The sequence below is a fragment of the Acomys minous genome, assembly GCF_964271855.1.
Source record: "Acomys minous genome assembly, chromosome: 15".
In the NCBI taxonomy this organism is placed as follows: Eukaryota; Metazoa; Chordata; class Mammalia; order Rodentia; family Muridae; genus Acomys; species Acomys minous.
This window is the reverse complement of record NC_140497.1, coordinates 84301770-84316694: the sequence shown is the minus strand read 5'-3', so window position 1 is coordinate 84316694 and position 14925 is coordinate 84301770. Positions and strand designations below refer to the sequence as shown.

Below are 14925 nucleotides of genomic sequence, written 5' to 3'. Positions count from 1 at the left end.
TCGCTCTGAGGTCTCGCGAGACAAGGCCCTTGAGGCGTTGTCATCCCTCCCGAAAGGCGGTGCGCGCGAAGACGGACGTCCCTCCCAACCAATGGGAGCGTCCCTTTGAGTGGCGCCTGCGCAGAGCCTGCAGAGGGGGCAGCCCCGGTGAACTCCGACCCCGCCTCCCCGCAGCGCCCCGCGTCGGCCGGCCCCCCGCCCTCCCAGCGAAGGAGGCGGGCTTTGGCCTCTCGCCCTAAAGAGCGAGTGCGGAGGGAGTGGGAGCGAGACGGCCCCGAGCGCAAGTGTCTGGCTTCCCGGCGAGGCCCAGCCGTCCGTCCCGCCGCCCATGAGCTCGCCGCCCCGCGAGCAGCGCCGTCGTTAGGTCGTCCCGTCACTCTCTCTCTCTCTCTCGCCCCCATCTCCTCCAACCCCGGGACAAGCACCCCCTCCCCACCCCACCCTCCCGTCTGACCCGGGACCGGACATCGTGTCGAAGCGCCTTCCCTTAGCCCGTGTCGCGCTGCGACCCTGGAAGCGGGCGCCGCCGCCAACGAGAGGAGGAGCCCCGGCCGCGGGCCCCAGCAGCCACCGAGCCAGCAGGCGGGATCAAGCCGGGCAACATGGCGAGCGCCTCGTACCACATCTCCAACTTGCTGGAAAAAATGACATCCAGCGACAAGGACTTCAGGTGAGACCGAAAGCCGACCCTAAGCCCGCGTCCGCAGCCCGGGGCCTCACGGCGGGCCCTGCCCCACCCCTCAACCCGGCGGGTCTCCAGCCACCCCCCCCATCCCCCATCTTTAGTCTAGGCCGTTGTCCGCTGTGGCCACAGGGTCCCTTCTGCGTCCCAGCGCCCCTATCGCATCCTTTGTCCACCCCCAGGGACGCGATGCTAGCGTCTCAGGTAGCGCCAAGGGCCGTAGGCATCCCCTCCGGTGGGGACGGAGCATTTCCCGGCCGGGAGGCAGGCGGGCGGCCGGGCCTACTCCCTCCGGCGCGGGGCCATCCTGGCGCTGGAGTTGGGGGGTGGGGGGGGGGGCGACAAGCTGCTGCTCACCAGCCACGCACCAGCCGCCCGCTTTCCCGCGGATAGGAATGGGTGCAGCGAACAACTTTCCCGAGGCCTCCGCTGATTGGATTATGTACTTTTTTTTTTCCTTCGGATAATTCTTGCTCGCGGAGGTGGCAAGAAGCGGGAGGGGGAGCCCGGGTAGGGGAAACTTGGCCTGCAGGGTTTTCCCGCCAGCATCGCTGTCACTTTCTCAGGTCAGGTGAAACCCACGCAGGATCTTGGGGCTTCAGGCTCATATCCCTATAACATGATCATGGCCAAAGGCCTGAGTTGCTGAGCCTTTTGCCAGGCAAACCAATCTTTTTTGAAAAGAGCCGCTAGTGAACCGTGAAACTTAATTGTATAGTTGTGTTCTGGGAGACCGGGACTATTGATTCTATTTCCGGTGTCTATTGATGGTGGTATATTTTCACAGATTAGATTCGTCTTTTTTTTTTAAATAACCATGTTACCCTGATTGTTAGTGACTTCTCTTACTTCAAGTAAATAAGCCCTCCGTCAAAACCAGAAAAACAAAACTATTTCTTTGATACTTAAATTTTGCTCTGTAATTTGGAAGATACAATGTTGTGTACATTTAAAAAAAGAACAAATAATCTTTGCTTAAAACTAGTCTAAGAGCTTGAGTTTTGCTGTGTGAATTGTTTTAACACCTGAAGATTCGTTCAAATCCTATTTGAAGCACTTTTCCGATTTATGAAAGGAGCACCCTGGGGAAAACAATGCCTTTTTTCCTAAGTAAAGTCATTAAAGTGGTCAGTGAAATACAGGGTAGTTTCTGTGACTCAAAACCACCAGTGACTTTTTTTTTTTAACCCAGGGATCTTCTAAGTCATAGATTTTCATTAAAAGAGCTTCCCCCGAAGATTGCAGTGTTGTGACATGGGGAGAAGAGAGAGTTACATGTTTGTTTGGAGCTTTCTGAAGTTTTAGGTTTGTTTGGTGCAAAGATGGAAGGGCTTGTTCTTAGCTGTTGAGGATTAGGATGAGTTTGAGTCCAGCTGGCGCTTTGCTTGTTCACAGTTGAAGCCTGGGACTTTAAATAAATGAATGAGACAGCTCTCAGCTGGCTGAGGTGCCGTGTCATCCTTCCTCGCATGTCCGATGGGCTCTTCTGTAGAAGCTCTGGCCTCCCTCTGGTTCATTTGGCCTTTGCTTGAAGGCAACACCTCAGCTAGCATCGTACAGCTCTGCTCATTTCCGCCTCATGGGTGATCGATATGTTTTCAAAGACTACAATCATTCCATGTGGTGACACTGTACATTGCAACTGTTTATTGGTTGAAGTAAATTCCTGTAAAAGTGTGTACCTACCTGGGCTTTTCTTGTTTTTAAAACTGCTACGAGAGAAAGCAGAATGCCTTGATGCCAAACTACAGTGATTTTTTTTTTTTCTACCTTCAGGTTGGAGTGAATCAAACAAAACTATTGCCACAGTTCTAGAATTTGGTGAATGTTATCTTTAGTAACAGTAACTTCATTTAATCTAATAATTTTGTATTAGCCCTTTTAAAGACTTTGTACATTTTAATCACTGCTTAACAAATATTTGGGACCGAAGCACTCTACATTAAATAGTAAACATTGAAGATTAATTTAAATAGTACATTTGAGCTCATCTTTTTCTATATTTTCATTACACTGACATAATTTTTCAAAGTCACGCTTAGTTTTCAGAAGTGTAAGCTGAGCATGGTGGCACTCGCCTTTAATCCCAGACAGAAAGAGGTGATCTCTATGAGTTCGAGGCCAGCCTAGTCTACACAGAGAAACCCTGTCTTGGAAAAAAAAAAAGAAAGAAAGAAAAAAGAAAAAAATTTGGTTGTTTTAATGTAAATACCAAGATTTGTGGCTCAATATTTTTAAATATTTAATTGCCGGAAGCTTTGGAGGCAGGCTGCATAACATTGTGTGAGGTCTGATGTACATGGAACACTGAGCACCGCTGGCTCCAGAATGGCTGTCCGTGTGGCCTGCTACACAGTTGTGAGGCTAAGATAGTTTTTGATATTTGTGGTTTTTTAGATAACTGTCCTGCAGTTCTCTACAATGAACTTTGTGACAGTGTCCTGTCACAATGTCAAAAGGTTGAGACCACTCTTAAGGAAAGAAGACAGTGTTTCAGAAGGAAGAAGCACTCTGTTCTCATGGTGACACAAAGGATCCGGCCAGGTCTCGCTCTAGTCCTGTGTGAGTCTTTGCTGTAAATTGTGAGGTCTTAGGAAATCTATTTAACTTGAGATTAAATTTTCCCTTTCATGAGGTTTGCATTATGTGTAGGTACAAATCTTGAGGATACGTCTTAGGTAAGAATGAAGTTCACTAAGGCAGAAAAGGAAAGCAACAGCATAAGCCTTAGGGTTGTAAACATTCAGGATTTAAAAGATCTTTTTGTGGAATTTAAATTGTGGGCTCATCTTATTGAAGAAAATTTTAGTATTTTGATGTTGGCATTGATATTGTGAATAAGTGCATTAAGGAGGTGAAATACAAACTTTGAAGTGAGAGGGGACGGTTGTGTGTCTCAATGATTTTAGGATGGATAGTTCTTGTCACCTACCAGCTTTTATTTGGGGAGAGATTATTTTTAAGATATAAATGCTGCCTGGCGTGGTGGCACACGACTTTAATCCCAGCACTGGGGAAGCAAGTGGATCCCTGTGTGTTTGACGCCAGCCTGGTCTACAATGGGAGGGAGGGAGGGAGGGAGGGAGGGAGGGAGGGAGAGAGAGAGAGAGAGAGAGAGAGAGAGAGAGAGAGAGAGAGAGAGAGAGAGAGAGAGAACGAATATATATATCAATGAATGCTAATTCAAGTAACCTTTTTAGAAGAAAAATGATCATTCATTGTCAGTGTATCTTAGAGCAGTTGTTCTAATCACTGTTGTCCCCCCACAAACACAAGTTCACTTAGACACCCTCCCCCAGAAAACCTTTATATCAGTATAAACTAGTTATTTAGGTCCATAGACCTTTAGGGCTGTGTTCCAGAGCTAAAGAGCACAAATGAACTGGTAAGTTAGCAACAAGCCAATTCTGTAGATGATGAAGCGAAAGCTTTAGTATGGGTGAACTCTGAGTACTCCATTAGTGAATAATATGGATAGGGATATTCGGTGAGTTGTGCTAACTTATTTTCATACACCTTATCACCGTAGGTGAATTAGATTATTGCCAGAGAATCAAAAGGTAAAGAAGATGGTCTTATTTTTATGCATAATAATATTTATGGTTTTTATGAGCTTTATCCACTTGATTTTATTTAGCCATATCTCTGGTAAAGTGGATAATAATGACCTCAGGTTTGGAAACTGAGTTGGGTTACGGATTTGCGGGAAGTCAGGTAGCATAGCGGCGGGGGTCTAGTGCCTGCTGACTGGCCTGTGCTACTTCTCGGTATTTTGACTTAGGGACATTCTGAGTCAGGTCTTAAATTTCAGTTGCTTTTAAAATCAGGTTGATGGAATGTTTTGTTCTGAAAGACAGTTGAGTTCCTTAGGCAGAACTCTGAGGAATTTGGGTTCTACTGTTTATCCCTAGTCAGTCTACTTGTTGAGTGGTTAAAACCTTATTGTAGACTTAAATGGTCTTGGCAGTATGTGTCTGGTAGTAAGTGACAGAAGATTATAGCAAAGAGATTTCATGTCCGTGGAGAGGTCTTAGTGAGGTCTTCTAATAAAATTCTTGGGCGAGAAAAGTATGAAAACACGACACAAAATATGAGTGGGGAAAGGGGAGAAGATAATTTTGTCCTATAGCTGGACAGTCATTGACTCCAGGAATCCTTAGTACCCGGCTTTGTTTGTTATTTCACTTTTTATTTTATTTTATTTTGTGTGTATCAGTGTTTTGCCCACATGTGTGTATGTGCACCATGAGTGTCCCTGGTACTCTCAGGCCAAAAGAAGGCATCGGATGCCCTGGAACTGGAGGTATGAATGTTGTGACTCACTATGTAGGTGCTGAGGAACAAGCACTCCTTCACATGAGCAAGCCATCTCTTCAACCCAGGGACTCCCGCCTTCCCTGAATAAGCTTATTTACTTAGTCTATCGGTCAGCTGGCTTCTATGAGAGCTTGTAATGATTGAATTGCATTTTAGTTCCAAGGTTAAGAAAGGAAAAAGCATGGAAGAGTTTTGACAAATCTTCAAGAAACCATTGTAAAACCAATTTCATGCTGCTTGATGCAATCTTAAGATATGTTGGAATGGTTTGTTACAAAGTTTGTTTCGTTGTTTTGAGTATTAAAAGACGCTTGTTTCTCTTTAGAAACTTTAAGGTTAGTTAAAAAAAAAAAAGAATCTAGGCCTATAAAGAAATCACAGGTTCTTAATTCTGGGAAGGGAACATGGAAAGATTATTGCATAGCTGAAAGTGTGAGTTTTCACATTTAACAAAAAGAAATAGAAGTAAAGTTATAGCTGGGCGGCGGCGGTGGTGGTGGTGGCGCGCGCCTTTAATCCCAGCATTTGGGATGCAGAGGCAGGTGGGTTGCTGTGAGTTCGAGGCCAGCCTGGTCTACAAAGCAAGTCCAGGACAGCCAAGGCTACACAGAAAAGCCCTGTCTTGAAAAGCCAAAAAAAAAAAAAAAAAAAAGTAAAATTGTGAGCTGGACCTGGTAGTGCATGCCTTTAATCCCAGCACTCAGGAGAGGCAGACTGATCTCTGTAAGGCCAGCCAGGGCCTTCAAAACCCTGTCTTGAAAAAGCAAAAACAAGACTAAAATTGTGTTTATGTATAGGGGAGAGGTGAAAGCTACTCATTGTACAACACAGCGTGTCCCTTTCTAGCACCTTTTCTGCTTCTCTGCTGAATTTACCTGGGATGAGTAAATTCTCCCCTCAAAGCTTTAAGCAATAGAGTAAGTCAGGTGTGTGGGATCTAGATCCTGACTGTGTATATCACACACACCCCAGCCAAATACTTACAGACTGCATGAGTAAGGTGCATTGCCCGCAGATTATGTTCACTTTCTAGTTGACTGGAAGTTAACACTGAGTATTTTATCTTCTCCCTCCCATCTTAAATCTCCTTTACCCTCACTATGGCTTATTATTAATGTTTGCTGGAAATTGTAAGTTAGACCAGCACCTGGATGCAGCTTCCTTTTTTTTTTTCCTCCAGCGTTCCTTTAGTCCTTTGAGAACTATTTCTCAGATTAGTCTCCTGTCTTAGTGCTCTCTAGTCTTGTTCACCTTGTCCAATAGAATTTCCCCCTAAAAATCATAGCTGGTTCTTTTTTTTACTCCCTTACTAATTCTGTGTGACTACAAGAAAAACTCCAAACTTACTAGCTGGTATGAATTTATTAAACCTCTCCCTAAAATCCCAGCTGTCTCCTTATGTAATGGATCTAATATATGTTTGGATTTTTTTGTCTGGTTTTTCGAGACAGGGTCTCTCTACGTAGCCTTGGCTGTCCTGGACTGGCCTCGAACTCACAGCAGTCTGCCTGCCTCTGCCTCCTGAGTCCTGGAATTAAAGGCGTGCGCCACCACTCCTGGGCCAAATTTTCTTATGTCATTTACTTTCCCCAAAGCTGTGGGGTTTCTCAGAGGTTGCTGGAAGGAACACGTTTATTTGAGGAATTTTGGAAGGGCATGAGGAAGCAGTTTTGCTTTAAGTTGGATGTTACCAGAAAGTGAGGACAGTTTCATGATTGCATCTCAATAAGTCTTATGGGGAGAACATACCTAAACACTGGAACTCTGAATCACTCGAAGTGACTACTCCCTTAGCAGGAGCGGGATGTAAAAGAATGCTAATTTAGAACATGGCTGTTCTGGCAAGAGGTCACATCCAAAGACCTTCTAGGTCTATGTGATCCTGCTGGAATACAAACATGCCTTTAATCTAGAACAGAGATAGCAGATCTAAATTCAAAGGCAACCTGGTATAGAGCAAGTATCAGATAAAGAAAAGCTTAGGTCCAGGTGTGGCAGTACACGCCTTTAATCCCAAACAGTGAAGGCAAAGTTAGTTTGTAAACGGAAGCATCCATGTTTGAAGGTGATGTCTAATTGAGTTGTAGAATAAGAGAAAGATTTGACAGAATAGAATATGCCCAACTCTCACGAGAAGAGGGGGAAAGGGAAGCTACTTAGGGGGCACTATAGAGAGAGAGGAGACGGTTTTTTGTTTGTTTGTTTGTTTTTTAAACTGGGACAGTAATAGACTGATTTCAGAGAGCGCCATAGGAGAAGACCATAGGAACCGGAAGATTAGAAAAGATTTCTGGAGTTTGAGGCCAAGCAGAGCAGTCTCACTAAGATCCGCCTGCCTCTGCCTCTCAAGTGCTGGGATTAAAGGTGTGGGCCACCACCGCCAGCAGCGTCACAGTTCTTACTGTCACAGCTTTACCTGTGCTGTTCTCTGAGACTGTTTAATATGATTTAGGTGTAAGGATCAGGTCAGATTCTTTATGGCAGGGACCACTGGTTTTTAAAAATTTTAGCCCCTATTTCTGGCTAGTGAAAAAGTTGAGCTATAGGACATTAACTTGGGCTGTTCATGTCTTCGTGTTTGTTCACTGCTGTCTCTTAAGGTTAGAGGCCTAAGCCGGGTGTGGTGGCGCACGCCTTTAGCCCCAGCACTCGGGAGGCAGAGGCAGGTGGATAACTGTGAGTTCGAGGCCAGCCTGGTCTACAAAGTGAGTCCAGGATAGCCAAGGCTACACAGAGAAACCCTGTCTCGAAAAACCAAAAAAAAAAAAAAAAAAAAAAAAAAAAAAAAAAAAAAGGTTAGAGGCCTATCCAGTCATTATGGTTAAACCAGTGTGACTCCTTAGTTGTGGTGGTATAAGACCACAACAAGAGTGCTTAAGCCCATCTGATGTCAACAGTGGCAGTAAGACTCCGCCTCTCACTGACATGCCCCACAGCCTTTCTTCTCCCTCACTGTAATAAGTAATAGACCTAGCCTGACATCAGGGGGTGCATGCATGATCAGCTGCTCATGGATGCAAGTCATAAGTCTCATACTTCTTTCTTGTAGTGCATCTTCCTTTACTCTCTATCCCTGCATGTCATTGATACTGAAGAACCATAAATTTTACCTCTTAAAAATCAAATTCAGTAGCCGGGCATGGTGGCGCATGCCTTTAATCGCAGCACTCGGGAGGCAGAGGCAGGCGGGTCGCTGTGAGTTCGAGGCCAGCCTGGTCTACAAAGTGAGTCCAGGACAGCCAAGGCTACATAGAGAAACCTTGTCTCGAAAAACAAAAAACAAACAAAACAAAACAAAACAAAACAAAAATCAAATTCAGGGAGTTGACCCTTACATCAGTATGATGTATTCTGGAAGATTCCCTCAAGTCTGAATCAGCTATTACCCTGCAACATTGCTTGTGAAGAGACTATGACATTTGGTTTCTGTGAGCCTCTGGTTCCTGCATTTTCATTAGTTGATATGTTAATTTTGCTTTATGTCTACCTAAGTTTAAGAACATTTTATTTAAAGGTTGATTAAATGTTGAACTCGGTCAATAACACTTTTAACACATCCTGAGTGAAGCTTATTTAACTTGCTCTTTTTCAGAAGGCAAATCATAGCCTTCTTTTGTATATAGAAATGTTACACAGTTCTTTCAGTTATGCATGGGGGACGTATTAAACAGAAAAGCCATCAAAAAAGCTCTAACTGAACCACCAGGCTCTAAATAACCTGGGAAGAGGGTTAGTTGTCTGTGGTAAGAAAGTTGAAACCAGGGGGCAGAGCTCCACTGCAGTCAGGGTGTCTGATGGTTGACAGCTACCTGCAAGTGCTTACACAAAGTGTTTATGATGTAGGGCTTGCTAATCATTTCTAACAAATTAATTCACAGGTATAAGGATTGAGTGTGTTTACCCCTCCCCATTCTGCTAGTCAGTCTGCTGCAGTGGGCTCCTAACTTGTCTCTAGTCAGCTGACTGACTGGCTCTTTCCAAAGTGTTTGTTGTAATAGTTCTTCTAAATCATTTTTCATCCTCACTTCGTCCCATATGCCTTTGGGTAGCTTCCCATTGCTCTTAGTTTAAAGCCTGAACTGGTATGCTGTACAGATCTCTCTTGATTCCTGTCCCTTGCTTACCTGGCATCAGTTTTTCCCTTTTTCTAGAGTAATTCTGTCTTTCTACCATATCAGTTTTCCTGTTCCTGTTTGTTGGGCATTTTATTAGGACGTTGCACTTTGTTTTAAACTTTTATTTTTGTGTGTGTCTCCGTGTATCTGTCTGTGAGTGGGTGTGCATCAAGGTGTGTCTGGGCATGGGGGTATTCTGCAGAGGCCAGAATAAGGAGTTAGATCCTTTAGGGCTAAAGTTAACAGTGAGTCACCCAGTGTGGGTGCTGGGAATACAAACTCTGGTCTTCATGACTAAACAGTCTTGATCACTTGACTTTCTCTCTACAGTTTTTTTGATGATACATTGCTTTGCTTTGTAGTGTTTATCTCAGTTCATAATCTCGCAAGTGCTTATTCATATATGAAGCTTTACAAGTTAATATTCCCCTTGCTAGAGTGTAATGTAAATCTAAAACAGCAGGGGCTTGCATCTGAGTTGGCTAGCTGTGTAACCTCAGTTTGTAGAATGCCTGCTATGCTGATTTCTCAGTACATGATTACTGAATACCTGGGACCATTTCCAGCATTAGCCAGAGAACCCATTATCTCTGATTAAATTTCTCTCCACTTAGTTTCTGTGCTCCAGACATACTGAACAGCCCAAACAGCTAGGCAGTCCTTTGTTCTGAGAGGAGCTCTGCTGTTTTTTCCACTCTTCCAAAAGGACAACTTCCTCACCAGACTGTTAGATGCTGTTTGATGTGATTGTCTCATTGTCTCAGTAACTTGTTTGTTAAGACAGAATCACATGGTGGGTGTGGTGGCACTCCAGGAGACAGAGGCAGGCTGATCTCCGAGTTCAAGGTCAGCCTGGTCTACAAAGATAGTCCAAGACAGCCATAACTGTTACACAGAGAAACCCTATCTGGAAAAACCAAAAACAACAACCAGAAAACAAAATCTCAAGTAGCTCTGCTCAGCCTCCAGTCTATGACCCTGAGCCTGGTCCTTCTTCCCTCACTGCCCAAGCTCTGGAATTAGAGTTGTGCACTACCATCCTAGGATGCCTTTTGTTTTTAGTAAGATGAAAATACTTGAAACTTTAGATGAAACTAATACATTCTTGGAAAAAGAACTGTAAGGATAAGATGTGTCTATTTTAATCTACTACATTCTTGGGAAAAAACTGTAAGGATAAGATGTGTCTATTATGTCTGTCCCAATAGAGGAAAGAGAAAAGCAGACTGGGTGTGTACACCATCTCTACCTTAGCACGTAGAGCCATAGAGTGTGCTAAAGAGTCTTCTCCAGGTTAGCCTTTTAGCCTGCTCATGCACAGCCTTCAGACTGTCTGGAAACTCCCTTCTGAGAGCATCAGTATGCAGAGCAGAGAGTGATTGACTCTTTGCTGGTGTTTAGCTCAGTCTTGGCTTTCTAGCTTAGTAGGCAGTGACTAAGTAGAAGATGAGTACAAGAATGTATCCATTCTTTTATCTAGCAGAGCCCATCAGAATCATCAAACACTTATTGGAGATTGTCTGCTTTTTAAAATAACATATTGATGATTATTGTTACTGAGCTGTACAACTGGTATTACTTAAATCCTGAGGAGGGTTGTGAACTACTATTAAGCACTTACTGTATTTAAGGAAAGCAGATTAAAATGTCTTCAAGTCTTTGGTGGTTTGAATAAGGATGGCCCCCATAGACTCATATTTCAATGGTTGGTCACCAAGGAATGGAACTGCTTGGAAGGATCATAAGGATTAGGGAGCATGGCCTTGTTGGAGCAATTGTGTCACCCTGGCTTGCTTTGAGGTTTCAAAAGCCCATGCCAGGTCCAGCTTCTCTTTCTGCCTGCAGATCAGGATATGAAGTTCTCAGCGCTGTAGTGTTTGCTGCATGCACACATGCTGCCACGCTTCCTCCATGATGATGGACTCACAACACCCTGAAGTTGTGAGCAAGCCCCCAGTTAAATGCTTTTTCTTGTAAGAGTTGCCTTATGCACGATGTCTCTTCATAGCAGTAGATCTGTGACTGAGACATTTATATACCCACATTAATGTCTTAGGCAGTTTTTCCTACTTCCGAGTATTAGTCAGAACTTTGGTTTTAATAGTTTTGTTGTTTTATTTTGTAAGAGAAGGAGCTTCAGAAAAGTACCTGTCTAACTTATCTTCTATTGCCTCAGTGTAAACATACATTTTTTTCTTTAGCAAGTTTATGGAACTTGATAAAAATTGAATTACATACTTTCATGTAGTTGAAAACTGACATTGTTACATGAATATTGATTACTCTTGAAATTGTTCTGAACAATACCTTTTTTTTTTTTTTTTTTTTTTTTTTTTTTGGTTTTTCAAGACAGGGTCTCTCTGTGTAGCCTTGGCTGTCCTGGACTCACTTTGTAGACCAGGCTGGCCTCGAACTCACAGCGATCCACCTGCCTCTGCCTCCCCAGTGCTGGGATTAAAGGCGTGCGCCACCACGCCCAGCTAACAATACCTTTTATTAATCACTTATTAAATCGCCTTGAAGCTGTCACCACATAGCTTATAGCCCACATTGCCAGGTTATTGCTATAGTTATTCATAGCTATTATAGTTGTGCTTTTCAGTTTAAACAGATTTGGGGTTTTTTTTTGTTTTTCTTTTCAAGGATGTTAAGTTTTTGTTAACTTCAGTTGGATTGTTTTCATGGTTGAGAGCAAGAAATTAGGGGAACCGTTCATTTTGGCTTTAAGCAGTTCTTAGAGTTTTATTTATATGTGATAACCCCTTATGTAGGGAGCATTAATTTTAAATAATATTCTATTAATCTGTATACAGGAAGGAAATCCAGCACGCTATATTTTACTTAATAGTAAATACTTTTATTAAATCTGAAATCAAACAATAGATGACTTTTTTTAGTCTGGTTTTAAACCTTCATTTGTTTTTGGTTTTTATTCTTATAAAGTTTTTATATTATTTTTTATGTGTATAAGTGTTTGCCTGCAGGCATGTCAGCACTATATGTGTGCCTGGTGCCCACAGAGTTCAGAAAGGGTGAGTTAAAGTTGTGAGCTGCCATACAGGTTCCAGGAATTGAACCCAGGTCTTCTGGGCGAGCAGTAAGTGCTGCTAACGGCTGAGCTGTCTCTCCAGCCCCTGCCATTGGTCTCAAGGGAAAGAAGGTATATGTCAGGTGGAGCAACTTTCTAGAATCACTTCTTCACCATTTTGATACTATGCTGTGATAACTAGTAATTTGTATATGAAATTCAATACTTTGTAGTATATAATCCCCCAGTTCAACACTCATCATATGCAAGGAATGTATTCTTAGTGTTTTTGGTTAAGATTATTGTAAATAAAAACGGAACTCCCTCCCATCCCTTGCAAAAACAGTAATACAATTATTGAGAATGGACAAGCATTTACTTAAGTCTTAGTAAATTTAAATTCAAGATTAATCTGGGGATAGTACTTTTGGTTAGTGGCTGATGTAAGAGCATATTAGAACTTCAAAAGTGCCTCTCTGAGGGGTGAAGAGGTATATCAGAAGTTGAGACTATGTGTTCTTGCAAAGGACCTGGTTTCCATTCCCTGTACCACATGGCTCACAACTATCTATAACTCCAATTCCAGGGGATCCAATAGGCACACATGTAGGGCGCATACATGCACGCAGACAAACCATTCATATACAGGAAAGCATTCAAGTGCGTATTTGAAAGCTGGGCGTGGTGCCTGTAATCCTATCAGTTGGGAGGCAGAGGCAGGTGGATCTCTGAGTTTGATGCCAGCCTGGTCTACAAAGTGAGCCCAGGACAGCCAAGGTCACACAGAAACCTTGTCTCGAAAAACAATAAGTAAGTAAATAAATCAAAATCAAAGTGCCTCTTTGAAAATACTGATTTTTAAAATATATTCTTTTTTCTCTTTTCTTTGTAGCATTTAAATTTATGCTACTTTAGGTAGTTGAGTTTTTATAATATACTGTACTATGTTCCTTTTGTAAAATAAAACCACTAACTGTTGGGGGGAGGGGAATCAGTGTTTTAATGCTTTAAATTCTTTTGATTAACAAGTTTTTAAATTTTAATAGGTTTATGGCTACAAATGATTTGATGACAGAACTACAGAAAGATTCCATCAAGTTGGATGATGATAGTGAAAGGAAAGTAGTGAAAATGATTTTGAAGTTGCTGGAAGATAAAAATGGCGAAGTACAGAACTTAGCTGTCAAGTGGTAAGTTGTGCTTGCTCGTGCTTGAAAATCCCATGTCTTAAGTCTGATGCTGTCTTCCTTTTCTAGAAAGTTTCTTCTGGAATTTTTAGGTTAAGTGCTAAGTGATTGTATGTGACTAATACAGGCTATTTCTCTTTTGTTTTTCCAGACAGGGTTTCCTCTGTGTAGTCATGGCTGTCCCAGACTTACTTTATAGATCAGACTGGCCTCGAACTCACAGTGATCTGCCTGCTTCTGCCTCCTGAGTGCTGGGATTAGAGGCATGTGCCACCACACCTGGCCCAGGCTATTTCTATTACAGAATCTAAGTTGTTAGGGTAGCCTTTCATGAGATTATTTAACTATTTGGAAGTGTATGTAGAGAAATCAAGAAACAGTGCGTTTTAAACTTGTGTGACCATTGCCAGCCTGGCTTGTTTGTTTGCTTCGTTTCATTTTTGGTCTGTTTGAAAGCTCTACTCTAGTTGAGGTGAAATTTAAGACCAGAGATTCAGTGAAAGACAAAACTTAAATCTTAAAAAATGATAGCAATAAAGCACAAGGCAGAAGCATTACACATTCAAGACTAAAAGGGTTATTAGGGAGCTCCTTTCTCAAAGTGGGACGTGAAAAAGAAAGGAGGAATAAACCAGATAACAGTTCATTTAGTGTGTATCTAGTGAACACCTCTTACTACTTAGGATCTTGGCAGTTCTATTTATTTATTTATTTATTTATTTATTTGGGTTTTTGAGACAAGGTTTCTCTGTGTTAGCCTTGGCTGTCCTGGAGTCACTTTGTAGACCAGGCTGGCCTCGAACTCACAGCGATCCACCTGCCTCTGCCTCCCAAGTGCTGGGATTACAGGCGTGCACCACCACGCCCGGCGGCAGTTCTATTTATTATTCTTAGCATATAGACTTTGAGTTCTCACTAAGTTCTTTTTGAACCAGTTTAAGACCTGCATGTAATTCAGGTACTCAGGTTTAAGCAAGACGATCTCCAAACCCAAGACCTACCGAGGCAACTTAGTAAGACAGGGTTTCTCTGTATAACAGCTCTGGCTGTCCTAGAACCCCCTGTGTAGACTAGGTTGGCCTCGAACTCACAGGTATCCTCCTGCCTCTGCCTCCCAAGTGCTGGAATTAAAGGCATGTTCCACTACTGCTGCCACCACCCCAGCTGGCAACTGAATTTTTATCTTGTACTTAGTTGTATTTGTTTCAACCATTCCAGTTTCCACTTCTTGTTTATTTTTATATTTAGGAGCTATTTCTCTTTCCTCCTATAAAAATGTTTATTTTCTACTATTGTCATAAGGCAGAGCATTTTGCACGAATACGAATATATGTGTTAGAAGGAGCAGGAGAGATTGTTTAATCCTTAAGAGGAACACTGGCTCTTTTTCCTAAGGGTTCAGGTTTGATCCCCAGTGCACATGGTGGTGTGCTTCTCTAGTTCCAGGGCATAGGGCACGTTCTTCTGACCTGTAGTATACTTACATACATGCAGGCAGAACACCCATAAATATAAAAATAATTAAATCATGGGGCTGGAGAGAGATGGCTCAGCAGTTGCAAGCACTGTCTGCTTTTCCAGAAGTCCTGACTTCAA

General features: G+C 42.8%; 1 protein-coding gene across 1 annotated transcript in view; it reads left to right on the top strand.

Moving 5' to 3' along the window:
* The first annotated feature begins 191 nt into the window (after positions 1-191).
* CAND1 (cullin associated and neddylation dissociated 1) overlaps positions 192-14925 on the top strand; it is a 39251-nt gene continuing 24517 nt past the window's right edge. Inside the window, exons 1-2 of the mRNA XM_084759758.1 lie at positions 192-670; positions 13189-13332. Of these exons, the coding sequence (XP_084615884.1) occupies positions 603-670; positions 13189-13332 (212 nt within the window). The 5' untranslated portion in view covers positions 192-602. The remainder of the gene's footprint in view (positions 671-13188; positions 13333-14925) is intronic.